The 27,946-nt window shown below is 38.6% G+C and overlaps 1 protein-coding gene across 1 annotated transcript in view; it reads left to right on the top strand.

Annotated features, from left to right (window-relative positions):
• HERC4 (HECT and RLD domain containing E3 ubiquitin protein ligase 4) overlaps window positions 1-27,946 on the top strand; it is a 63,248-nt gene that overhangs the window by 33,378 nt on the left and 1,924 nt on the right. The window contains exons 10-23 of the mRNA XM_080937904.1: window positions 743-819; window positions 1,094-1,218; window positions 2,372-2,431; window positions 2,751-2,862; window positions 3,459-3,648; window positions 4,955-5,127; window positions 12,738-12,857; window positions 18,585-18,683; window positions 19,894-20,061; window positions 20,507-20,650; window positions 23,004-23,170; window positions 23,403-23,469; window positions 26,259-26,341; window positions 27,446-27,629. Of these exons, the coding sequence (XP_080794030.1) occupies window positions 743-819; window positions 1,094-1,218; window positions 2,372-2,431; window positions 2,751-2,862; window positions 3,459-3,648; window positions 4,955-5,127; window positions 12,738-12,857; window positions 18,585-18,683; window positions 19,894-20,061; window positions 20,507-20,650; window positions 23,004-23,170; window positions 23,403-23,469; window positions 26,259-26,341; window positions 27,446-27,629 (1,769 nt within the window). The remainder of the gene's footprint in view (window positions 1-742; window positions 820-1,093; window positions 1,219-2,371; window positions 2,432-2,750; window positions 2,863-3,458; window positions 3,649-4,954; window positions 5,128-12,737; window positions 12,858-18,584; window positions 18,684-19,893; window positions 20,062-20,506; window positions 20,651-23,003; window positions 23,171-23,402; window positions 23,470-26,258; window positions 26,342-27,445; window positions 27,630-27,946) is intronic.

The raw sequence follows: 27,946 nt of genomic DNA, 5'->3' as shown, positions 1-27,946 counted from the left end.
TTTACACATTGAATGAAGTAGTTCCGTGTTATGAAGTATTTAATTATTTGAATTTTTCCATGTTCTTTTTAAGAATGATTTTTTTTTTCTGTTTACTCTTTGTTTTGAGGTATAGTCAGTCAATTTTGATTTGTAACCCAGGCTGGCCTCAGACTCTGCAGTTCTCTTTTTGCCTACCAAATGCTGGGATTGCAGGTGTGTCCACTTTACGTCTATCTTCTTTTATCTTTTATAGTAGTAATTACTGTTCTGTACTGTGTTTAAACCTAAATATGATGTACAGACTAGAAAATTATTGTGTGGGTGTTAGTGGTAGGCTGTTTCCTGTACTTGGCTATCTTCACAGGGAACCTTCCAGAGGGGTAGATGAGCCATTTCTGAATCATTCACTGTCTAGATCTGCTTTGAAGGGTCAGAGCATCTAAAGTCATCTGGAGGTCCACAGCTCTAAACATTAAAATTAAACAGTCCTCAGCCTCAAGCTTATGTGGTAGAGCAAAGGCTTACAAACTTGCCAGGTGGTGCTTAGGCTTCTGGAACTATTGTGTCCACCATTTGGTCAGGCTCTTTCCAAGGAATCAGATCATTATTCCTACCCATTTCTTGTTCTGGAGTCCCTGGAACGAAGGGAAAGAGCCTGATTGTCTAGATGATCCAGACAAATGCTGTGGCAGGTTTGACATTCTAGAAAATGCAAGACAAATCTTAGAATCTAATGTTTTACATCTTATTTTTATTATAGGTTCTGAAGACTATTTCTGTGTCAAAAGAATTTTCTCAGGTGGAGATCAAAGCTTTTCACATTACTCTAGTCCTCAGGTACTAATATAATTATATAAATAATTAGCTTCATAATTTGGAGTAATTTTAGAAATTTATCTCCCTCTTTTATATGTTATAGGTTAAATGTCTTACATTGTTTTCCTGCTCAAATCTACAATTTTTCCCCCCAAAAGCTATTGTTTTGTTTCTGGTATTTAGGAAAAATTGACTTCTGTCTTCAACAAAAACAAACAGATATATAATACTGGTTTCTAACTTTGTGTTGTAAGTACCATCTCTTCTGACTGATCTCTTTAATTTTAATGTTTAGAGCTGTGGACCTCCAGATGACTTTAGATGCTCTGACCCTTCAAAGCAGATCTGGACAGTGAATGAAGCTCTGATTCAGAAATGGCTCAGCTACCCCTCTGGAAGGTTCCCTGTGGAAATAGCCAAGTACGGGAAACAATCTACTCATAATACACAGCCTTGTGAAGAGTTCTCATTTAAACATTTTTTTGACTCTCATTTTTTTGGTGGTTTGTATATAAAAATATAAGTTCTTAGAGTTTCCATGTTTTTAAGATCTTACTGAAAAGCTCTGATTCTTTTAGATAGGTAAAGCTGGCTGATGGCCAGACAGTGTGGAGCAGCCTCTTCAGATTGTTTAAACTGTGTCCCTTTGTTGCTTAATGCTCCTCTTTTAAGATTAATAATTATTTTGCATGTATGTATGTACGTACATACATGCTGTTGTACACATGTAGCGGTCAGAAGACAATTTGCAAAAGTTAATTCTCTTCCACTTACTTAGTTTCCTTGAATTTTCCTTTTGTGGCACAGAGGGTTGTGAGTGTGTGCACAGACGTCTGTAGATGTGCATTCAGTTGTTCTGTGTACACATGGAAACGGTGGGTCTATGCAGCATGTTTCTCCCATCACTCAGCACGTTGGTTCTTGAGAGATGATCTTGGGCTCATAGCTCTGGGATTCCCTTGTCTTCAGCCTCCCACCCACCACCCCTGAAGTTACAAGTACATCCCACTCCCAGCTTTTTTATGTGGGTAACAGGTTGTTTCTTCATGCTCAATGCACCAGACACGTTACCAACTGAGCTGACTGGGAGGCTGCTGAAGATGAATGCACTTAAGCTTAAGTCAAACAGTTAATACCTTTATTTAGTACTGTATAATCAATCAGTCTTTATATTTAATTTTTTAATGTGCTTGCTATGTTTTTAATTATTATTATATTTATTTGATTTTTAAGACCAAGTCTATTACTAAACCTGGAGATTGCTAGACTGTAAGGCTTGTGGGCCTTGGGGACCTGCTTCCCCAGCTCTGGTATTATGAGCTTGCATTATCACTCACAGGTTGTCACAGAGCAAGCAGTCATAAAGTTATCTCTGGTCTCATTTTCTTTTTTTAAATAACACAGTCATAAGTGTATAATCTAGGGTGACTTCAAGCTGTAGATTCTCCTGCCTCAACTTCTCAAATAAATGATCAGATTCTGTTCAAGCACCATCATACCCAGGTCTAAATTGTCATTTAAATTTTTATTAAAATAAATAAATAGTTATATGTCTCATTTATTTTATTTTTAGTGAGATAGATGGAACATTTTCCTCATCTGGCTGCCTAAATGGAAGTTTTTTGGCTGTTAGGTAAGTGGGAATTTCTTGATTGACTAAACCTTTCAAACAAGTTGAGTTGTGTATTAAAGAATTGACTAGTTACTATATACTTGTAACAGTCAACAAGGTTGTACATATGTATAATGTGTTTTGATGAGACAACCCTTCACTGCCCTCCCCTACCTCCTCACTCAGCCTTTCTACTTTGATGTCCTCTGTGTGTCTGTGTGATGGCCTCTGAGTTTAAGTTGCTTGTATGAGCACGCATGGGGTTTACTAACTGGAGCCCGGACAGCTACTGAGTGACTACAACACTGAAGAAAATGACACTTCTTTTTTTCTTTTTTAGCAATGATGATCACTATAGAACAGGCACCCGATTTTCAGGGGTTGATATGAATGCTGCTAGACTTTTATTCCACAAACTTATACAACCCGATCATCCTCAGATATCTCAGCAGGTTTGTTTTTAAGTAATTGTATATTTACTTTTTAGCTGCTAGATTTTTTGCATGTTACTTTTATGTTTGTGACCTAATTAACCTTGTGTTTCATGGACTTAAGTTATACTCCATTATGCCTTTAATGCCAGCACTTAGAAGGCAAAGGCAGATGGTCTACAGAGTGAGCTCCAGGACAGTCAGGGCTACACAGGGAAGCCCTGTCTCAGAAACAACAAAGCAAAAGTAAATGTTTTATTTAAAGCATTTGTAGTTATTAAATATTAAATATTAAAGAGGCATAAATCTTTTCAGATGTTTGTAGGAGACTCTAAATACTGATTTAGGTAAGTCTGTTAATAGCTATACTAGCTATTAACACTGAGAGTTTAAGTGGCTATTGTAATAAAGTTTTTAAAATTTTTTTCGAAATGCTTAGGTAACAGTTTTTATTACACTCCAACATACACCATTGAAAGATGTTTTTTGTTTAATTGTGTGTTGTAGTTATCAATTTTATTTTTTTTCTCTTTTATGTGTATGTACCTGTGTGCATAAATCTCTGTGAAGTACATTCATTTTAAATGAAGTAGGTTTTGCTTTTTGTCAAAATATAGGTGGCAGCTAGTTTGGAAAAGAATCTTATCCCTAAACTGACTAGTTCCTTACCTGATGTTGAAGCTTTGAGGTTTTATCTTACCCTGCCAGAGTGTCCCCTGATGAGTGACTGCAACAATTTCACAACAATAGCAATTCCCTTTGGTACAGCTCTTGTGAACCTAGAAAAGGCACCACTGAAAGTACTTGGTAAGAATTTTAGAATTTTCTTCTGAAATAAAGTTTTCTCGTTAAATGAAAGTGTTAATTTGTTGGGTTTTTTGTTTATTTGTTTGTTTGTTTGAAATTTTCCTACCTTGCTTATTTAATACTATTCTTGGCAGAAAAGTTTTCTCTTTTACTGGCTTTTTTATTGAGTATTTGTTTCTAATTATTAGAGTTGGTGAAGGCAAATCATGTTAAAGATAGAGTTTTAATCCAATATAACACACAGATAGTATCGAGAAAAATTGAAAACTTACCCATATTTTTCTCCCTCCTTGCCTTGAGTGATTTTGCTGTTAAAGAACTAAGACGAGCCATTGAAACCAAACAGCGTTGGTTTAAATCGTCCTTGAGGCCCAGTATCATCTGCTTTCCTTTCTGTTCCTTCTTTGCTAATTGCCTTTTGTTTGGTTATTATCTCTGCTTATTCACAAGATTCCTGAATTCACAGTGCAGTTTCTGTTTTGCTCTGGGTTTTGGGATAACTTCATTTACTTTAGTCCTTCTAATAGTATGGATTTATCTTTTAATTCCTGGCCTTTATATTTGGCTTGCTATGGTTAATCCATTGTCTTGCTTTCTCAGAGTGTTTGCTAGATATGTGAAACTGGAATATATTGAAGTAATAAAAATCACACAAGAACTTGAAGGATGAGAGAGGAAGAAGCAGGAAGTGAGGGCTAGAATGCTGGGACTGAAGGAGTGAGCCAGTGTGGACAAGTGAGCCAGATGCTGCCCAGTGTAGAAGGTTGCATATGACTCTGGTGTCTGTAGTTGAACAGGAATAAGATAGTACAGGTTACAGCTCCATTAAGTTTTTAGTTCCCAGAGTTCTTTCGATTTGTAAATATGTTACTTCACAATATTTCAGTTTTATATATTAAGTTGAATAATAAAACCTAGATTTTTAAATATTTGAACAGTATGATTTTAAGGTATATTTTTTTGAAAAATAATTCTGATTTTAAAAAAAGCTTAATAACTGATTTTTATGTTAAATATAGCTATTAATTTTAACTATAATTTATGAATTTAAATACCAAGAATGCAAATTTTGTAGGGCTTTCATACTTAATTTTTACTTTCAAGAGATTTTTAAGAACAGTATCCTTTTCTTGGTCGTGAGGAAAGTCATCTATAAGCCCTAGAGATGTTATATGAAGTATTGCTGTGTTCATCTTCCTGAAATGGTCAAAGGTTAAAAGCCACTGCTCTAGAAGAAAAGTTAGTATGGTTTTTTTAATTCTGATTTTTTTATCATTTTATTTGCATGTTCACCCTTTAATAACAGAAAACTGGTGGTCAGTACTTGAACCTCCACTATTCCTCAAGATAGTAGAACTTTTTAAGGAAGTTGTGGTACATCTTTTGAAACTCTACAAGATCGGCATTCCCCCTTCTGAAAGAAGAATTTTCAACAGTTTTCTTCATACCGCATTAAAGGTTTTAGAAATATTACATAGGGTATGTCCATTAGTCCTTTATTTTTCCTCTTTCCCATTCCTACTAACACATTGATAATGTTCATTTTAACATTAATATTAGAATGGCATAAAAGATACATATTAAAGAAATTTGAAAGTTGTTCATAATTTCCTTTACAAGAAGTAATATATATATACTTTGTTGCTTTGGATTTAGTTGTCTTTGTTAGGCATGTGTAGCCTACAATTGGGCAGAACAATAGCATATTAATGAATTAGAATTTTTATGTTTTCTTGTAAAGAACCTAATGTGTTAATTTAATGATACATTCTTTTAGTTATAAGTGGTTATCATATAAAAGTGACTGGGCCCTTGTAATTATGAACATTTAAACTTCTATTCTTTTGGTATCAGGTACTAATGGCCTCAATCAAAGTAGAATGTTTCATTTGAAACAAATGACTAATTTGAAAATGAAACTATATATAATTCATTAATTTGCCTATTGTTCTTTCCTGCCCTTTTTCCCAGTGTAAGAAATAGTTCACTTTACACTGTAGAAGTGCAAAGTTACATGAAGAATAGAGTCTCAGCTGTCTGATTAAAGATGGACTTGAGTCATCCCTGACAGTTGGTAGGTATATCTCTGTTATGCCATTTGGTATTCTTGAGTTGCTACTTACATGAGACATGACCTAAGGGAGAAGCATGTGTTCATAGTCCATCATAGACTGAGGACACCATATGAATAGTCTTTCCCATAACGACTTGTTACACTTTCAGATTGTTGCCCAGGTAACCACTAGAGAGAATAAAGGAGAGAGATCTCTGGATCAGACTCCCTGAGCACCACTTACTTTACCTTCTTTTAAGTGAAACTTCTGCGTCTTTTTTTCCACTACTTTCTAAAGTTTTTTTCCTTTTGTATTTAGTATGTCCAAGATTCTTAGGCAGTTAATTTCTCTTCTCATTGTATGATTAAAGAGATGATAGCAATTTCTTTCCAAGAAAGCAGGTCATTCCCCAGAACAAGACTTTCTTACAGCATATCAGGGCCTGGGTATGTGCCATGCTGCAGCAGTGAAGATCTTCTAACGTTCTTCTCTGCCTCTAGACTTCTGCCTAGGATTCAAGTGATTGATTGATTCGCTTTTTGTTTCTTGGATGAATTTTTCCCCACTATTTTATGGCCTATGTACTTCAGCTGGACCTTATTTCTACATCATTCCACTTTTGACTTGTCTGCTTATCCTCCTAAAGAACACTGCTTTTCTTTAGCCCTCTCTGTTATCTCAGGAGAAAGGGAAGCTGGATCGGGAGGATCACCAAAATGCTAGGCCATTGCGAACTACAGAGAACAGCCCTGTCTCAAAGAAAGGGATGGGAAGAAGGACTTTCAGAATCATAGCTAGGACTTCAATAACCAACTTGTCAGCTCAGAAACCTCAGTCTCTACTGAGAGCCTTAAGCTTCCTTGTTTGTTCACTTTAAGATTAAAGTTTCAGAATTAGATAATAATTCAGTTTTTAAGATAGAATATGTGTTCCTCAAAGAGTTTGGTTTTTTTAGTCTTTGTCCCTTTTTCCTCTGGGTCCAACTGCACGTGCTACAGTCTTGCCCTTAGGTTCTGAGGATAGGATTTTGTGGTATATAGCCCTGGCAGGACTTACAGATTACAATCCTCCTGCTTCAGTCTCCTGGATCCTGGGGTCACAGTCATTCTCCACACAGAGACCTTCTTGATGGAGTTGTACCAGAGGCTAGTATTTGCCTTCTTGTTCAGGGTTGAGATGCATGTGGGGTCTTAACATTTATTGTTTGCCAACAGTATTATAAACATCTGTGTATAACACATGTGAGCACTGTGTATATGGTGTTTATTTTTAAGAAGATTTTTCTTAGAATGTACTTATAGAATTGGTATTGTCCATTTTTGTAAATTTTGAAACTGACCACCCCCGCTCCCCAAAAATACGACAACAACAACAACAAAAGTTACTTTGCCGGGTGGTTGGTGGTGATACATGATTTTAATACCAGCACTCAGGACTCAAGACAGGTGAAGTCTGAGTTTGAGACTAACCTGGTCTACAGATTGAGTTCCAGGACAGCCAGGGCTAAACAGAGAAACTCTGTCTAGAAAAACAAAACAACAACAAAATCAAGCAAACACAAAAGGAACTCAGCATTAATGGTTAGAGAGAATTTCAGATCTGCTTTTCAAGCCCCTGCTGCTTTTCTTTCAGATTAGTAAGTATGTTACCATGTAGTAGCTGGAGAACACATATGTCAGATGGCTCACAGCCTACTACAGCTCCAGATCCAAGGGATTCTAACAACCAAGCCTCTGTGGGCACACACAGGTTTAGAGTGGGCTTTCTTTTATGTCTTTAGATCTGGAGATTTAAATTCTGTAGAGTGCATTATGTTTACTATCTTGGGTTTTGTATGGGTGTGTGTGTGTGTGTGTGTGTGTGTGTGTGTGTGTTTTACTAAGGATTGAGCTTAGGGCTTCTTTGATCATTGAACTATGTCTCTAGTCCATATCAGCACTGTGCTTGGACTAGAAATGAAAAAGAACACATTCAGTCTCTGTGCCATTTCCTATCAGTATGAGTTTGAATGTCTTCTTTCATCATATGCAAATGAACAATTACCAATAAAATATCACCGTGATAGTTTCTCAAGATTGATATATTGTTTTAATCACATAACATACCTTTATTTGTTTTGTTTGTTTATTTAGTTAGTTATTTTTGGCTTCTCAAGACAGGGCTTCTCTGTATAGCCCTAGCTGTCCTGGAAAACTTTCTGTAGATCAGGCTGGCTTCAAACTCACCAGAGCTCTACTTACTTGCCTCTGCCTTCTCAGTGTTGGGATTAAAGGAATGTGCTACCACTGCCAGCAAAGTTATATAACTTTTAAATACTGTTTTTTGTATGTATGTGTTGAATGTGTGTATTCCACAATGTATTGAACACAGGTTGTCTGGCTTGATGACAAGCACCTTCATGTGCTGTCTTGCTGGTCCAAAGTTATATAATTTATAACTTGTTATACATTCTAAAGGCAGAGATTTCCTAATCAGACTATTTGAATGGAAGAAAAAGCTACTTTGGTTTATTGGGTTAGACAGAAAATAGTTTCTTATTTGACATTGTTATATTTGAAAGCAGAACGATACTGGAATGGATTTCTTCTGTCTTCCATTTTGCTAAGCAGTAGTCAAAGGTGTTTCACATGCTAGGCAAGTGCTCTACCACTGAGCTATATTCCCCGCCTTGGGTAGATTTTGTTAAGCAGCTCCTTCTGGATATTCTTGGCACAGTCATCTTTCCTATGCCTCTACTTTGAAGAAAGCCTTGCTTCATTCTACTCTACTGCAAATAAGTACATATGGATATTTATTATCAGGAATGATTGATTTTCATCTTTCTACAAACCCGTTACCAGAAGTTGTTTTTCAAAGGCACATTAGCCTGAAGGTGAGATGCCTCAGTAGGTAACCTGCCACTACGACTAATAACCTGCTACCAGCATAGTGCAAGAACCGATTCTTACACGTGCATGCAATGGCAGGCATGTGCACTCAATGTATGCACATGGGTACAGACACAAGTAAATTAATTTTTAAAAAATGTGAGACGGTGTGTGATAGCTATGTGCCTATTCTTTCTTCTCCATGATTCTCAGTGATTACAGTTAGGAGAGGTTTTCTCAGTTTACCCCTTGACCTAACCTAGGAACAGGCAAACCTAGAACAAGGAAACTATTTTGTGTTCACTGTTCATTTCAGGATGTGCTTGTTCCTCCCATATGTCATGTCCTTTCCAAGTGGAAAATCTTTCCAGTGCTCTCAATGGCATCATGGAAAATACCTTTGATTTCTTCTGTCAGGAATGGGTCTATAATCTGAAAAGTAGGTCTACTGGGTAGTAATTGGGTTATTTTTGAGTTCTTACACGGTACATTGTAGCAGTGCTAGTGTCTAGTGCACTTGATGTCTCTAGCTTAGTGGCTGTGTATTATACTGGTTTTCAAACATTTGAGATCGGGGCAAGGAACCTTCAAATTGAATGGATAGTATATAGACACATTCTTCATAATTACTCCTTAGCCAAAATACTGAACTATAATGTGAATTAAAAACATTGTAAGCAGAAGCTATACATTTTATTTTGAACATTTTTAATACAAATTAAATTATATGCAGATTTTTTAATATTATATGATTCCTGTTTTTCCTTTGCAAATATTTATTGTCTACTGTACACTTGTTTATTATGTTAGGTACTAGGAATTTAGTGATAAGGAAATTATATAATGTCCCCCCTTAAGGTGGTCATCTAGAAAGATTATGTATGTACAAATAAATGAATAAATATTATGATCACAGAATTGTTAGATAAAAAAATATATAATGTATTCATGGGAGGATTAAAGAAGGCTTCTTAGAGGACAGTCAGCTACTTTGTAAGATAGCTTGTAAGTACACATACCATATAAAAACTTGTAGCCTACATTGGCCTCCACTTGTAGGCCTGTAAGAAACGAGAATGAATAGCCTTCCACGTGTGGTCCTCCTGCTGCTGCCTTCTGGTCTTCTCCTTACCTAACCATTTAAAAAGACCTTCCCCATCAAAACACTCAAACCTTCTTCTAAAGTAGTAAGCATTACTCTAGCCGCAGACAGCTTAGCCCAACTTTATCTGAGCTGTATCTGTTCAGCTTTCTTTTATATGTTTTTTACTCTTGTTGGACCAGCTAGAATATGGATTTTTGTCTCCTTTAATTCTTACTGTTCTCTTTACCTACAAGTCTAGAGTTATCCTCCTCAAGCTTTTCTCCCTGGGTGTTTAGGCTCGCCCTGCAACACACACTCACAGGGTCACAGGGTTTCTCGGTGTAGTCCTGGCTGTCCTAAAACTCACTCTGTAGACCAAGCTGGCCTCCAATTCAGAAATCAGACTGCCTCTGTCTTCTGAGTGCTGGGATTGAAGGTGAGCTCCACCATCTTTGTGTGTGTGTGTGTGTGTGTGTGTGTGTGTGTGTGTGTGTGTGAGAGAGAGAGAGAGAGAGAGAGAGAGAGAGAGAGAGAGAGAGAGAGAGAGAGAGAGAGAGAGAGAGAGAGAGAGAGAGAGAGAGAGAGAGAGAGAGACATAACAGGTATGTAACTGAGCCCAGAATCTCCTGCATGCTAAGCAGGCCTCTACTACTATGTAGTATGCCTGGCCTCTTCCCTCTTCAGTTTTTATCTTAACTGTTTTTATACTCACTGAAACATCATGATAGAAATATAATGAATACCTAATTGATTGTTAACCTGCTGTTTGTTCTTTATTGGTCAGTATGTGTGTATTTCTGTGAAACATTTTGAGACTTTTTTTTCTTTAATTTTTATGTATACAGCTGTGCTTCCTGCATGTTCATCTGTGGACCATGTGCATAGACACATATGTGCATGCCTGGTGCCCACTGAGACCAAAAGAGAGCATTTAGATCTAGAACTGCAGTTACAGATGATTGTTAGATTTCACGTGGGTGCCATGATCAGCGCGCAGGGCCTCTGTGGGAGTAGCAAATGCTCTCAGTCTGAACCACCTCTGTGCCTCTATGCATACAGCACTTTTTAATATTTTGGTTTTGCTAAGAAAACATGTGTTTATCTACAGAACAAAAACCTCATTTCTCGTAAGGAAATTGATTCCAACCCTATGTAATCCTACATTGTCTGCATATTGAGATTGCCTCAGCTGTAGCAGAATGTACTTTATACCACTGTTTCACTAACATTGTTTACATTTGTTTATCAGGTCTTGCTCATTTCTTTTGCAGTTTATGATCAGAGTCTTTGTCTTTTTTAAGTCGGAGTATCTTTATGTTCTCTACTGTCCTATAGTTTTCATAGGTCTTACACATGCTTGGAAAAGGGTCTATCTCTAGGCATCTATCTAGTTATTATCTAGTTAGGTAGCTTAGTGGTCAAAAGCACTTGTTGCTCTTAAAGAACTGGGTTAAATTTTCAGCACTCGTGGTGGCTCTCAAATCATTTGTTATGCCATTTCCAGGGGACCCAGCACCCTCTTCTTGCCTTTAATGGGCACCAGACATGCATGTGGTCCAGACATACTTGTAGGCAAAACACTCATGTACATAAATTGATAAAATTAAAAAAAACTTAAATGTTCAGTGTTTCATATTTTTAATTGTATATAGTTTAAATGTTTCATTTTTCAGTGCTTTCTTGGTACAGAATTTAGTTGAAAAATTTAAGTATTGAACTTTTAAAAAATATTTAATGTATATGAATGTTGTTTCTGCATGTACTTGTGCCTGCTAGGGCATCAGATCACATTACAGATGGTTGTGAGCCACCATGTGACTGCTGGGGTGCTCTTAACGGTTGAGCCCTAAAGAAATTAAAAAAAAAAAAATTATTTTGGGTATGGGAGTTGCCTGGGTTGTCATTAGATAGTCCAAAGACAACAGGAAGAGTTGGGTCTCCGCTTTTACCTTGTGGGTTCAGAAACTTGAATAAGATTGGCATGACAACAGACTGCTTTACCCCACAGCCCATTTACAGGACCTACTTTTATTTCTCCTTCAGTTTAGAACACCATCCTTTTCCACCCTTTGTTTGCACATCCTCGTGCTTTTGAAGAATTGTGAGTGTTGTGAAAGGGCCAGGTCCACAGTGAGGACTTTGATGATTGTGCATGTCTGTCCTCTGTTCTCTGCACACTAGTGTTTACATGACAGGACTTTTATGAGCTTCTGGTTGCTTTGCTTGATACAGATATGTGGACTTGTTGTGTTGCATGTCAGAAGACACCTTATCGTCCCAGGGTTGCTGAGGAGGCCAGGTTGCTTGGTTACAGTGGTGTACCCACTGGCATTACTTGTGTACATGGCTCTCTCTCCATGGAATCTGCAGCCTTACTTTGTTTTGCATCGTATCTGGATACCACCTTACATAATCAGGCTGGAGAGATGGCTCAGTGGTTAAGAGCACTGACTGCTCTTCCAGAGGACCCAGGTTTGATTTTCAACACCCACATGGCAGCTCACAACTGTACACAGATATACATGCCAAAGAAACACCAGTGCACATAAAATAAAAACAAACAAAAACCTCACTTACTGCTTCCCAGCATCTTGTCAGGTTGGTTCTGATGCTTGCTACTCCAGCTCTGACACCTTCTCTAGCTTCCAAAGGCACCCTGCATATGTGGTGTGCATTCACATAGACACACACAAACAAGCTCACGGAAAGAATAATTTAACAGCCTGTTTGTCCAGATGTTAAGTAGCAAAAGTATTATTATTACTGTTTAGTTTTTCTTTGCCAACTCGAAGGCCTTGTAGTTTCTAGTTTATACAATTTATAGTGTATTGTGGTTATAAAGGTATTTATTTCTAGACTTGGGGTTACCGAGTACAGATAGACATATCACATCCTAAAAATATTTTGTGTCTCCTTTAACACTTGGTGAGGATTTTGCATGTATAGTAGGCACTGAGTAATTTTGTTTTGTTTTGTTTTTAATAGAAAATTAGCTAAAGAAATCTCCAAAGTGTTTTTTCTTATTTAAGAACTGAAAGTACAGACTAAATTTGATGTTAATTTTACATGTTCTTTTCTTCTAAGGTCAATGAGAAAACAGGACAACTTATCCAGTACGACAAGTTTTACATTCATGAAGTGCAGGAGCTGATAGACATAAGGAACGACTATATCAACTGGGTGCAGCAGCAAGCCTATGGAGTGGTACGGCCCCTTGTACACTACCAGAGAGCATTGGGATGTGTGCTTTAGTTTTATTCCAGATTATTACATATCGCATATGGATGTACTTCTTTGCATGTGACTAAAAGTTTTTAGTAACAGGTTAACAGGTATTTGATAACTTTACTTACGTAGTAGATGCTTACTATCCTGTGAGAACCTAACATCTGGGCGGCCTGATGAGAAAAGTAGAACCATCTGTAGACAACTTGTGTTCTAGTCAAGTTAAGATAAATGCTGTCCTCATGGGTTTCTTTTTAGCAAGCAAACATTGTCCTGTGTTTGAGTATTTGCTGAAGTTTGGTTGTCTTCTCACCCAAACTCATCTTAGCACAACGTCACGATGATATCAAACAATATCTCCCTAAGGGGTTATTTTGGTGTTAGCTGTTTTCTAATAGAAAGAGGTAATAGAGGGCTACAGTTTTGGTTTCTTTTTTTTTCACTCTATCATGTAGTTCCTGTCTGTCCGTTTACAAATGAACATGATACTGAGTAAATATTGCAGGGAACTGGCTTCCTTTTTTTTTTTTTTTTAAAAAGACAGCCCTGGTTGGTCTGGAACCTCCCTCTGCCTCCAAAGTTTTGGGATTAAAGGCTTGTATTACTACATCTAGTTCTTTGTTTTACAGAGAGTTCACACACTTGTATTTACATAGAACTTTTGATGTTCTTATTTCTGAAGTTTTAAGAGATAAGATCAATGCACTCTAAGTTGGTACGATGCCGAGTTGGGTGTCATTTTCACACACTGTTAATAATAATAGGTTTAGTGACTATCCTAAAGATACTCTTACCATTTTGTGATAATTGTGGGCATTTGTATGCAAGAACAAATATGTACATACATGTGTACATGTATTTTTATGTATATACACACAAACATGTGAATACTAGTTTGGCTAATGGGGTCAGGAGTTTTTCTCTGAAGATAAATTCTTGCTCTATCTAGGCTGGATTCAGCCTTGGAAAATTTGTGCTTCATTTTCCCAGTGCTGGGATTATAGGCTGGTGTCTATAGTTGTCGCTGTAGAGTTTGGCTGAGGGGCTGGAGAGATGGCTCAGAAGATGTGTTTAGGGTGTTTGCTACACGTATGTCTGTGCTGCTTCGTGCACCTGATGCCTGCTGAGGACAGAAGATGGTGTTGGGGCCTCAGGAACTAGAGTTAGTGGTTGTACTCTCACCTGCTGGGCCGTCTCTCCCCTCCCTCCCCTTCCCTTCATTTCTTCCTTTCTCTTCCTTTCCTCCCTTCTTTATGCACCAGTGAGCTGCCTCAGGAGGTAAAGGCACTTCGTCACTAAGCTCTACTACCTGATATTAGTCCCTGGGACCCAAGTGGTAGAAGAAGCTGATTCCTACAAGATACCTTCTGATTTCCACACATAGACTGTTGTGTGAATGCACACTTCTACATACACACACACACACAAACACACACACACACACACACAACTGCATAAAAATTTAAAAATTAAAGTTAAGAACAAAGTATGGTGACCTGCATAAGTTTGGACATACAATACCAGCACTTAGGAAGTAGAGGCAAAATGATCAGAAGCTCACTCTCTGGTTCTATTTCAGAAGAAAAGAAAGGTCCGTGCTGGGTTATTAAGCTTGAATTACATGGAGATTTGAGTTACATGGTTTTGTTAAGTTGTGTTAAATGAGTTCTTTGATGTTATGTATCTGTTGGTAACAGATCTTATTTATTCATTATTGTGCTGTGTATCTAAGTCTGTCCTAGGGAATTAGATTGTATATGCCCAGAGGATAGGGGTTTAAAAAGCAACCTGACACATTCAGTGTATGTAGATGTAGTTTGACATCTGGGCGGGTGTGATATCAGGATAGACCAGCATTGGGAGGACACACTGGTATCTTAACAGGTAAGGACTTCTTCTCAGCTGTCAAAAGCTTGTTAGAATGTAGCCACCTACAAAAACCAGAGGAAAACTACAAAGGACTTGACTTATTTCTGATATCTTTTGCCAAGTTGGGAGGGGGAATGCCCCACTCTTTCCTAAGGCTGTGTCATTTGTTGTAAAGTTTGACAGAACTTAAAAGAATTACTACGCAGCCAAGTGCAGTTTGTTATAGGGTAAGGATGCATGATTAAAATTAGACAAGCTAAGACAAAAAGAGGACTCTAGGAGAGGTAACAGTAGCAGAGCATATGTGTTTTTTCCTCCACGGGAAAGTCTTAAACGGATACCTGGCATTGATGTTTGACAGTGCTCAGGATTGCTAGGCAATGAAGCTGAAACACTCAATGTTTTCATTGGGTGCCAATCATTTCCCACAAGGTGGCTAGCTTTCTTAGCCTTGCATGTTTGAGTGTTGTGCCTGTGTGCCAGTGTGCTCGCAGCATCAGATTCCCAGGATCTAAGTTACAGATGGTTGTGAGGGTCCATGTGGGTGCTAGGAACTGAACTTTGCTCCTCAGTAAGAGTAGCAAATGCTCTTTACTTCTGAGCCTTCTCTTCAGCTCCATGTCTGAACTTCTTGAAGGCAGAACTGGTATTTGATGGCTGAAGTCTGCATCATAAATTACATTATTTTCACCGTCAGCAGCTAAAGATCCTAGTCATTCCAAAAACCCAGAATAGCCCAGGGAAAATGCTGCATGTTTTGTAAAAATTAATTCTTTACCACAGTAGCCACCAGGTGTAAATTCAGTAGCTGTTCCTGAATATTGTAGTAATTTGGGTACTAGGAGCATAAACACTAAGCACACATGGAAGCTTTCAGTAAGAGAGCAGGAGCTCAGTTAGGGTGCCTGCCTGGTGTGTGAAGTCCTGGATTTTATACCTAGCAACACACAAAACTGAGCATGCTAACATAGGACTACAATCCTAGGAAGTGAGAGCGTCAGTTACAGACCATCCGAAACTATATACTGAGTTCAAGGCCAGCCTGAGGTACATGAGACCTGCCTTAAAAAAATAGTTTGTACACATGGGCTGGGAGTGCAGATTACTCACTGTTCATGTACTTGCTTGGTATGTGCAACGCCCTGAATTTGATCCCCAGACTTGGGGATGGGGTGGAACATTTCTATTCTCTTAAGTAAGCTTTCAATGCTATTCCTTCATAAATCTGTTTTATAAGTTAGCATCCTGTTCTGTTTTGTGCTTTTTATTTTAAGTTAATAGTGTTTTTAAAAAAACACTAGTAAAGCTGGCAAGATGGCTCAAAGTTAGGGGAATGTACTATGCAAACAGGAAGAGAGCCAACTTGTATAGACTGTCCCCTGACCCCCATAGACACGCCTGTGTTCTCTCTCACTCACAGTTGTAATAAAACAAGATGTAAGGAAACAGACTAAGCATTGTGGTACATGGTACCTTTAATACAGCGCTGAGGAGATAGAGGCAGGATAATCGATTGCTTGAGTTTGAGATTACACTGGCCTCCCAGGGCTGTATGGTGAGACCCTGTTCTGGGGGTAGGGGGGATGAAGAGAGGAAAGAAAAGCTTAAGGGGAATTTACAACCACTATAAGGTACCTTCTATCTGGTGATCTGTCCCATAATTTATGGCAGCCTTTCTCTCATTTTGCTTCTATGTAATATACTGAAGGTTTTTTTTTTTTTTTTAAACTTCATTGAGGTCAACTCTGAGAAATGATTTCTTCCATTTTTTAGGTAAAAAAAACAGCCATTAAGATGTTTCAGGCTAAGAATTAGTTTGCTAGTTTGTCTTCATGAATTCTGCAAGGTCTCTATTGCTGAGACCAGATCTCATTATGTTCCAAGCTGATAACTCCAAACCGATGACAGAGTGCCCAAAATCTTTACTTCGTAGATAGAGATGTGGAAGGCGTTATGGGACAGTGAACCTTTTTGTTAATTTGTTTCCTACCTCAGTAAGTCGATAGTCAGCTGTAGTGAGATCTACGGCTCTGTGCTGACTAGAGATAGAACACTAACACTGCTCTTTCCTCATTGCCGCATTGCGCTGCTGTCTTAGGATGTCAGCCATGGACTAACTGAGGTAAGTCTGCTGCCATAAAGTCTCAGTCCTGCAGGGTGTGTTTCCTCTGTGAAGAGTCAAATCTGTCTTATGGTATGAGCTTTCGTTTGTTTGTTTGTTTTTTAATGTATACACACATACTTGGTTCTCAATATGTATATTATATTGGTTTTAAAAGTTAACTCCATAGAAATTATATCATATAATACCAGGATATCCTGTATAATTAAGAAGAGTTTTATGAATTAAAACTTGTTGGGTATGATGGCATGTGTCTTTAATCTCAGCATGTGAGAAGCAGAGGCAAGCAGATACCTGAGTTTGAGGCCAGCCTGGTCTACATAGTGTGTGTGAGTTCAGACCAGGCAGGGCTGCATGGTAAAACTGTCTTAGGAAAATACCAGCAGCAACAGCAATGATACTATTTAACATTACACTACTATGACACCTTCTAACAAGATTTACTTTATAATATTTCAGATTATTGTCTCCCAATATAAAATACAGTTGGTTCTGAGAAATAAATTTTATTTTAAAATTTTATAAATGCTTACCTAAATAAAGTGATCTAATTTTTTAAACTAGTAATTGATACTCAAATTGTTCTTGTTGTATGTGTTACCTTAAGTTGTACATTGATTTTAATAGTGGGCAGCCTACGCTTTCCTTTTCAGAACTGGAGTATTGTTACTTCTTTTATGTTATGGTGTTGGGTGTTGTTTTGCTTTGTTTTGGCTTATTGAGTGTGGTTTGCCTAGTACTTGAACTACTGAACGTTGGTTAGGTTACATTATTTAATTACTGTTTGTTTGCTTCCTCAGTAAGTATCATAAAACTGAAAAGATAGGGCTGGCATCAGCCCCAGCTCAGTGCTGAAGTCGTTGCTGTCATGCATAGTCCCCAACAGTGTGGACTTTGTGTGGTGGGGCGAGAACAGCCATTGCAGACTCCCCTCTGACCTCCATGCATACACTGTGGCGTGTGCGCATGCGCAGGGAAACATAAAATAAGACAGTTAAGGTGTAATTTCTGTCAAAGTTCCAGCAGTATGGAACCTGCTGTCAAACCTAACAACCTAGGTTAGTCCCTAGGACCCACCTGATAGAAGGGAAGGACTGACCTCTGACTTCCACTTATGTGCCACAATGCCAGAATGCTGCGTTCATAGTCCTACAGAATAAATCTTTCTGCTGGGTATGGTGACACACGCTTTTAATCCCAGCACGTAGGCGGCAGAGGCAGGTGGGTCTCTTAAGTTCTGTGCCAACTTTGTCTACATAGTTCCAGGACAACCAGGGCTATTTAGATAGATCCTGTCTCAAAAATCCAAAAGAAACAAATCACCTGGGGATCACTACTTCAGTACCGCCTTTAAGTTAAATTCAGTGTGGCACACACTGTTATCCCAGTGAAGGTACAAATTCAAGAGTTTGAAGCCAGCCTGGGCTCAAAACACAAAGGGCCAAGGATGTAATTAAGCAGCAGCTGAGCACTTACCTAACATTCACAAAGCCTTTGAGTTCATTAGCAAGCTGTTGTTTGCAGTTTTATGGACTGGTTCGTTCTAATGCCTTATATAAAATGAATAAAAATCTTATAGTCAAAAATGAATGACGATTTTGACAAATCTCTAACCGTACCAGTGAATGAGCCATGAGTGTGATAATCATCCAAAAATGACAGCACACACACCCCAGAGCCAGCTTGAACTGATACGTTCATTTCTTCTTTTCCAGTTGGCAGATATCCCTGTGACAATTTGTACATACCCGTTTGTATTTGATGCCCAGGCGAAAACAACTCTGCTACAGACAGACGCAGTCTTGCAGATGCAGGTAAGTGCTCATTTGATTTGGGGCTGTTTTAGAAAACTGCCTCTGTGTTGGTATTTTGTTTTTTGGTTTTTTAACATTTGAAACACTCATGATAACAATGTATGTGGACACCATTGTAGACTGTCATCTGCCTAATACCTTGTGTACCTGTGAGACAAACAAACATGAAAGCTGCTCATTTGAAAAGGAGCTGTAGTTAAACAAAGTAACAGACCCTTTATTTATGTTAAATCTTAAAAAATGGCAAACCCCTTTTGTTATATAAGTCCATCTTTCCAAAGAGTTTCATCAGTTTCCTTGTAAAAGGTTAGACTGTTTCAGAAGCTTGAATCTCCTCTGCCCTTTAGTTACATACATGAGAAAAGATTGCAGAAACTAGAGGTGAGAGAAGGTTCAGTGTGGGAGCCGAGACACTTCATCACTTAGATGGAAAGAGTTGGAAATTGCCCTGAGCCTGGCATGGTGATGCACATGTTTAACCCCAGCTGTGAGTTCAAAGGCAGCCTGGTCTAAATAGTGAGGTCTAGAACTGCCAGGACTACAGATACCCTAGCTCAAAAAAGAAAGGAGGGAAGGAGGGGGAAATTACCTTGAGGTTGGTCATAAGTGTATTAATTTTTTTCTTTTTGGTGGTGGGATTAGGGGTTGTTTTATGGGTGTGTGTGTGTGTGTGTGTGTGTGTGTGTGATATGTAGATAAACATAAACACATACACTTATTTTATATGTGTGTGTGTGTGTGTGCATGTATGATATCACAGTGAAATTCATGACTTCATGTTTACTAGAGTAAATTAAATAGCTGGGCGTGGTGATACTTGCATGCCATCTCAGCCCTCATCCAGCAATTGGAAACTTCCAAGGGAAAGCATTTAATTGGGGACTTGCTTACAGTTGTAGATAGAGGGTGGGTCACCATGGCAGAAAGTAGACAGCAATGGCACTTGCAGGAAGCAGAGAAGACAGTGGCTGTGCCTGAGGTGGGCTTTTGAAGCCTCAGAGCCCATGCCCAGTGACATGTATGTATCCCTCCAACAAGATCATACCTCCTAATCCTTCCTAAATAGTCCATCAGTGGGAACTAAGTATTCAGATACATGAGCTTATGGGGGTTACTCATATATTCCACGATCAGCTTCATAGCAAGGTTAGGTCAGGTAAGACCTGCCTAAAAGTAAAGTAAAAGCCTGCTTTGTTTGTTTGCTTTCTAGATGGCAATTGACCAGGCCCACAGGCAGAATGTCTCCTCTCTTTTTCTCCCAGTGATTGAGTCTGTGAATCCTTGCTTAATTCTAGTTGTTCGCAGAGAGAATATTGTAGGAGATGCAATGGAAGTCCTCAGGAAAACTAAGAATATAGATTATAAAAAGCCACTCAAGGTAAGTAAGCACTTTGCATAAGTTGGGACTTCTACATAAAAGCTGTTCTGGGGCACGAGTGTCTGCATGCGTGTAGGTATGGGTGTGTATTTGAAACACTTTGTGAGGCTTTTTTTTTTTTTTTTTTTTTTAATTACAGCCTTACTTTATTCTGTATGTATTTACAGAATACATGTATGTGTACCCTGAACTTGGCCTGATTCTGCAGAGGTCAGAATAGAGGGCTAGATCCTATGTTTTTGTAGTTACAGGTGGTTTCAAACCACGAAATGGGTGCTGGGAACAAAACCTGGGTCTTCTGCAAGAGCAACAACTGGTTCTGAGTCATATAAATTATGTATTTGACTTTTGAGACTATGGGTTGCTGAGATTTATTTATTAACAGTGACTAGCATGTTCCCAGATTCTTCATTTTCTATGCAGTGTTCACATTACCCTGTTTTAGGTCATATTTGTTGGAGAAGATGCTGTTGATGCAGGAGGTGTACGCAAAGAATTTTTCTTGCTCATCATGAGGGAATTATTGGATCCTAAATATGGCATGTTCCGATATTATGAAGATTCCAGGCTCATTTGGTTTTCAGATAAGGTAATATGCCCATCTACCACAATTACTTCTTATCGTTGTTTCTAACATATTCTAGTGAGAGATCTGTTTCATTACAACTTGAAATTAGGCATGTTTAGGTTTGTCAAAACCACAGCCTTGTGTTTTACACATTTCAGATTAAAATAAGTTGAGGAACAATCATCTTTAATATAATGATGAATTTTCCTTCTGAGTATTTTAGTTTGGAAAATTACATGGTAATTATATTAGTTCCTCTTCTGGGCAGAATTTATTTAGCATTAGAAATAACTGATATCTTAAAATTTAGACTAAGGGCTAGTAAACTATAATATGTGAGCCAAGTCTTCCCACCACATATTTCGGTACAGGAAGTCACCTGTTGGATATGACTGCTTTGACGCGTGTCCATCAGAGACATGAGTTGATAGTTAATAGTACCCTGGATTCAGCTAAAACCAAGATATTACCAGCTGGTCCTTTACAAAAAATGTTTGAATTCTTTTTTGCAAAATCTTTCTGAGTCACCTATGTGATTTATAAGATTTCTTTCTGTGTATGTTTAGTCTTGGCTGAAGGAGGCTGACTGTCTTGTGTGAAGATAGAAGCTATTGATGTTCAGTGCTTGGGTAATTCCTGAGGGCAACAGAACACTGCCCTGTAATTACACTCGTCTGGGTGGTTGTATGGAGAGAGAAATAGCCTTAGTAGTCATCCAGTTCATGGGCCTGTCCAGGTGTTTGCTGGCGCCCCGCAGTGGTCGCAGCATAGGTCTTGTGTTTGCTCAGTTAGGTGCAGTTCTTGTTACTGATGCCCATCCACATTGCCCTAACTATAGAGGACGTCAGGTGCTCTTGCCTGGGACCTTGTCAAGCATCCTCTGCACTTTGGTAGCTCTGCCAAGTGTTCAAGACTTTAAAAATACAGCCAAACAATAGCACCAATATTATAATGTACATGAAAATAAAGACATTTTAATTTAGTTCATCCTTAAGATATAGATAGCTGAGTAAAGATGTAAAACTAATGGTGTTTTTTATCATTTGAAATAGTCGAACTCTTTTTTTTAAATTATTTTGTTTAGTTTATCAGTGTGAACATGTTTAAGTTATGGGTTTTTTAGTGTAATTTAGTTTTATAAGTATATAAAATGTTCGCATAATTCTAAATCAGATTTACAGGAAAAGATATATTGGAAGAGGCTTTGTGTCACTTTCTCCTTCCTTTTATTTACAACTTCTTTGGGGCTTTCTTTTTTGTTTTGTTTTACTTTATTTTTGAAATGGGGTCTCCCTGTGTAGCCCTGGCTATTCTGAAACTCCATGTAGACCAGACTCACCTTAAATTCACAGAGACCCCCTGCTTCTGTCAGACTGTACCACACCCTGTTCCTGATACTCTTAACTTAGCCTCCCTAGTTGCCAGGATCACGGGGTGTACCACCATAACTGACTTGAATGTAAGTTGCATTATTTTTGTTTTGTTTGAGACATGGTCTCACTATGTAAACCAGACCAGACTTAACTCACAGGTCCACCTTCTTCCTTATTGCTGGAATTGAAGGAATGCTCTAGCACACTCAGCCTGGAATTTAAAAAAATTGCTGTTTTAAGGGTTGTGTTTATAGCTCAGTTGGTAATAAAGCACATGTTTTAAAGGCATAAAGATTAAATTTGATCCTCAACATTCACCCACGTAAAAAGCTTACCTAAGGGCTGCAGAGGGATGGCTCAATGGTTAATACTGGCTGCTATTCCAGTTCATGTCCCACATGGCCACTTAACTGTTACAGTCCCATGGGATCCAGTGCCCTTTTCTGGTGAGTAGATTCACATGCAGACACAACACCTGCATGCATAAAATAAATAAACCAAACTCCAGGCTGTGTCCATCAGACAGGCCTAACAGCCACATTTAATATTTAACAACAGGGAAGAGCTTTTGTTTTGGGGGCTGGGAGGAGGTCAGCTGTGAAGCCATATATTTGTGTCTGGGAACTGGCCTTGTATTCTTTGCTGTCCTTGAACTAACAGAGGTCCTCCTGCCTCTGCCTCTCAAATGCTTCAACCCCAAAAACAGTACTTTTTTTTTCTTAATTGAAGGCTAAGAATAATGGAGCATGCCTAATGCTAAGGATAAAAGTTACATACTCCCACTCCCAGCTAATAAACAAGTTTCTAAAAATAGTACATTTGTGGAACTGTATCCAGTGATGCTCATGCCAAGGAGACAGGAATAGGAATGAGCTTCTTTCTCATTGGTTACTTTTCTGTGTATTCAATTTTTTTCTACTATGAAGAATATGCTTTTGTACTAAAAATCAATATCTAGCTTGGAAGACAAGTCTTTCACTCTTTTCTTCTTTGTGTTTTAGACATTTGAAGACAGTGATTTGTTCCACTTAATTGGTGTTATCTGTGGATTAGCAATTTATAATTTTACTATTGTGGACCTCCATTTTCCTTTGGCTTTATATAAGAAACTACTGAAAAGGAAGCCATCCCTGGATGATCTGAAAGAGCTGATGCCAGATGTCGGGAGGTCAGTGGTCAGCGCTAAGGAGGGGCTTGAGGCCGAGAGGAGAGGACTCACAGAAAGCTTTCCTTCTAGAAATAGCCATGCTTCCTTGTTTTTGTTAACGATTTTAAGGAAATAAACTTGGTTTTGGTAAAGCCCAGTGTGTACTAACCCATAAGCAGAGTTGTCAGTAACATACGTTTTCACTCTAAAGAAGTATTTGGGGATTTTTTTGTGTTTGTTTTTGTTTTTGCAGAAGCATGCAGCAATTGCTGGACTATCCAGAAGACAATATAGAGGAAACGTTTTGTCTAAACTTTACGGTAAGATGAGCAGAAGCAGGTTGGCCTCATTATCTAACAGCTGTACTTCAGGATTTCTCTTTCTTATAGAGGAAATGCTTTTTGGTTTGTTTTCCAAGATAGGGTTTCTTTGTGTAGCCCTGGCTGTCCGGTAACTTGTTCTGTAGATCATGTGACCTCGAACTCAGATCTACCTGCCTCAGCCACCATAGAGTTGATTTTTTTAATGCATATTAAAAATGTATACATTTGGGATGTATATTTTATGGGTATTTAGTGGCACAACATCTCTTGGGACTGGAGCTATACACAGATGGTTACTAACTGTTATGTTTTACTGAGAATTGAATCCAGGTCACTGGGAGAGCAGCCAGTGTTTTTAACCAGAGCCATCTCTCCAGTACCATGGATAGGATTCTTAACCCTACAGCTAATATTTATTGAGCTCTTACCATGTACCAACCACAGTACATGTATTAGTTTATTTTATGCCTACTGATCCTATGGGATTGTTTTTATCCTTAGTTTACAGATGAGGAAAACTGAAGTAGTTGCATGTCAGTCATTGTTTACCTGTTCGATGCTTTCAGTAATTAGGTACTTTGCTACCTAATTAGGTTTACAAGAAGAAAACCTAATTTAGTAGATTCATTCAGGGATTCTTTCTGAGCCTGTGACTATAGGAAGGATTAGAGATGGGAAGATTATCGAAAGACAGTTTTACTAATGAGCTTAGATTGCCTATTAGATGGATTTCTCCAGTATGTCTCTCTTCTCACTGACATTGATTGTAACTACAGACTGGTAGTTCTGTCTTTCCACTAGGCATCCAGGAACTGGACTCATGCTGTCAGGCTTTCGATAGCAAGCACCTTTATCCACTGAGCCATCTTGCCAGACTTCTTAGGTCCTTATAAGATTGGAATGTGTTCATTGTGTTTGTAAGGAAGTTCAGTGCACATTTAAGATAAAGTAATATTAGTACATTGTCTATTTTTTTCTCTCACAAGAAAAATTTTACTGGGGGCTGTAGGAGAAGAGCACTTCTCTTTCAGAGGACCCAAGTTCAGTTTACAGTACTACATTTGGGAGCTCACAGTTGCCGTTGGCTTAGGTAGATGATCCGGTGCCTCCATAGACACCTGCACTTTGATACACATTTGCACATATAGACCTACACACTTCAGTTGATGGCTTCCGGTGACCAGGTATGGTTCCTGCTATGTTTCCACATTCAGGAGCCGTACTCCAGAGTGGATGGCCCCACCATCCTTAACAGTACTTTATGCTTGGGTGTTGTGTGACAAAACTGTTCCTAGAGATCGAGATGTATACCACCTAAGTCCAGCTCGGGGAACCAGTGAGACTGCTTACAGGCATGCGGATAGGGAATTACAGGAGCAGAGGGACAGTTGAGACCCACCCCAGCATGGGTGACAGGTCACAAAAGCTGGGAACCTGGAGTGCATTGCACTGCACAGGTGCAGAGTGTCCTTTCCAAGCTACTCTGGTCTAAACTTCCTCTAGGCAGCTGGTTTGGTCTCAGAATCTTTTTTGCAACTTAGCTTCCTGCCCTCTGAGAGTTTTTATTGCTTACTCTGGCAGGGAGAGGCCCAATATAAGAGTTTGGGAGGAAGCTAATTTTAAAAAATTAAACAGGCTGGAAAGATGGCTCAGTGGTTAAGAGCACTGACTGTTCTTCCAGAGGTCCTGAGTTCAATTTCCAGCAACCACATGGTGGCTCACAACCATCTGTAATGAAATCTGATGCCCTCTTCTGGTGTGTCTGAAGACAGCTACTGTGTACTCAAGTATAAATAAAAAAATAAATCTTTAAAATAATAAGTAGGAGTCAGGCCTAGTATACTTCTAACCCCTACACTCCAAAGGCAGAGGCAAATAACTCTCTTGAGTTCAAGGCCAGCCTGATATACACAGCAAGACCCTGCTTTGAAAAGGCAGAGGGGGAAAGTCTCTCTCTCTCTCTCTCTCTCTGTGTGTGTGTGTGTGTGTGTAGTGGCAAATCAAGCATTTCTTCCTGCTACTCTTTTATAGTGATTTTCCATGCTCCTTTTATTATTTGACATTAAAAGCTATATGAGAACATAAAAGACCTTTTTAAAAACATTAACTTATGTATGTGTGTGTACACCGATTGACTTTCTGATATGGTGCATGTGGAAGTTAGAGACTTTGGAATGTCTTTTGAGACAGGGTCCCTTACTGTAGCCGGAGCGTCCATTCTGCATTTGCCATATACTTTCAGAGCTTGGTTACTTTCTCACACTTTTGTCTAGTTGATGTGTATGTAGTGTGGTAGTTTGTTGATTGCTGTGTAGTGTGATACTATGTTCTTATTCTCTCCTTTATAAGACAGTGAGCTGAAAGGCAAGGATATGTTCCCACCTTAGTCCTCTGTGGATACAAAAAACAACATACTAGTAAGAGAAATGAAAGGTTTTAATAATGTACCTCCTCATAAACCAAATTAATATGTAACTAAAAACTACCTGTGATCAAATCAACACCACAGAAGCACATGGTGAAGTGTGCATGTGGGTGACGTGCAGGGCCGGGACAAATGGGCTGGCCTGTCGGCTTTGCTCCTTCCTCAAGGACAGCATCCTCTCTATGTCATTAGGAGGAATGCTTAAGTGCTCGTGTTTAGCTAACCAATAACTGGTAATGAACCCCTGGATATCAGACTACTCTAAGAATTTGTAAGTAGGCTCTAAGTAGCATAATGTTGACTCACATTTGTTAGTTTGTATATTTAATGAGAGAAGATGTTACTTTTTTAAAATTTCTAGATCACAGTTGAAAATTTCGGTGCCACAGAAGTGAAAGAGCTGGTTGTGAACGGTGCAGACACCGCTGTTAACAAACAGAATCGGTAAGTGGCTTGCACTGCACTCAGTGCAAGTGATGAGGGTCAGTGGGCGTTTCTAATGTTACTAAGAACCACAAGAAAGAAAACAGTATCATACCTTCTGTGTGGTGGCAAAGGCAGGTAGATGTCTCTGATCCAGATAGGACTACGTAATGATGCCCTGTCTCATAGTCCAAACAAAAACCAAAAACCCACAACATTGAACATTTAATGGGAAAGTATTATGCCTTTGCTCATGAAATCACCTTTAAGCTAAAAGTAAAGGAACAAAACGAACATGAGAAATGAGAAGAAACAACAGCAAACATGGTTTGAAAGGACATGATGCTCAATGATTAGCAAATCAGAGAAAGCAATATAAGGTGGACTGGAATACCCAGAAGACACCAGTTTATTTTGCAGAACAGCAGTTTAGATGCCGAGTTAAACTCACTCTTAGGGAAGCAGTTTAGATGCCGAGTTAAACTTACTCTTAGGGAGCAAGGCAGTGTCGATGTGGGGGAATTTTAGTTTGAGGCCAGCTATGAGAGAGACCCTGTGTTTTTATTTTAAAGAAAAAGATTGTCTCTAAGGCACTTAGGAGTATTCCTAGGCTCTTTCTAATGAGTAAGGCAGTTTGGCTATCAAATAATTTCAAAGAATTCCCAAATCACCAAAAATTACTGTCACTTCAGTAGCCAGTCTGCTGTGACTACTGGGAATATGTAGACCCAAGAAATAGGTATTAAGCATTCTTTCAAGATCATCTTTAAGACGTTTTTGTCTGCTTGTTTTTTGGTTTTGTTTTTTTGAGACAAGAGTCTCCATAGCCCCGGCTGGCCTGGAATTCAGAGCTCTACCTGCTCCTGTCTCCAGAGTGCTGGAGACAAAATACATAAACCATCATAACTGTTGTTATTGTTGTTTTATTTTTAATGAAGGAGGAATAGGGTTTGGTATGGCTTTGGATTGGTTTCTTTTTACGATGGTATCCCTTTGAATTCTACTCAGTTTTTGTGAGTTTAGTTGAAAGTAGCAATAAATGAAGGAGCAAAAATATTAAGTATTGGATATTCTCCATAAATGGTGCCTGTGACTTGTGCATCTATGCCTCGCTTTTATTTCTAGGCAGGAGTTTGTTGATGCCTATGTGGATTACATATTCAATAAATCAGTGGCGTCTTTATTTGATGCATTCCATGCGGGCTTTCATAAGGTCTGTGGAGGAAAGGTGCTTCTGCTCTTCCAGCCTAATGAATTACAAGCTATGGTTATTGGGAATACAAATTATGACTGGAAAGAACTGGAAAAGGTAAGGAAAAATAGTCTTCACTATAGTCAGTGCTTTCTCTTCACTTTCTACCCATGCTTAAATGTTTTGTTTCCTTGTTTTTCTACCAAATCCCAGTGTTAAACTGGTGCCTTGAGGTCAGGCCCATCCCTGGTGGGAGGGGACTACAATGGAAGACTTGTTGCTCTTACCATTTTTCTATTAAATGGGGAAAAATTAGTAGAATATTCTCATTTGTCTTCCTGAAAATAGTACAAAAGCTTTTACCCAACCCCATGACGATATTGGTAAACCTCTCACAATTTTAGTAAATTCATACTTACAAAGATTGGTCTGTT

This window comes from Micromys minutus, assembly GCF_963924665.1.
Source record: "Micromys minutus genome assembly, chromosome: 25".
Taxonomy (NCBI): domain Eukaryota; kingdom Metazoa; phylum Chordata; class Mammalia; order Rodentia; family Muridae; genus Micromys; species Micromys minutus.
This window is presented reverse-complemented; position numbering and strand designations above follow the sequence as displayed.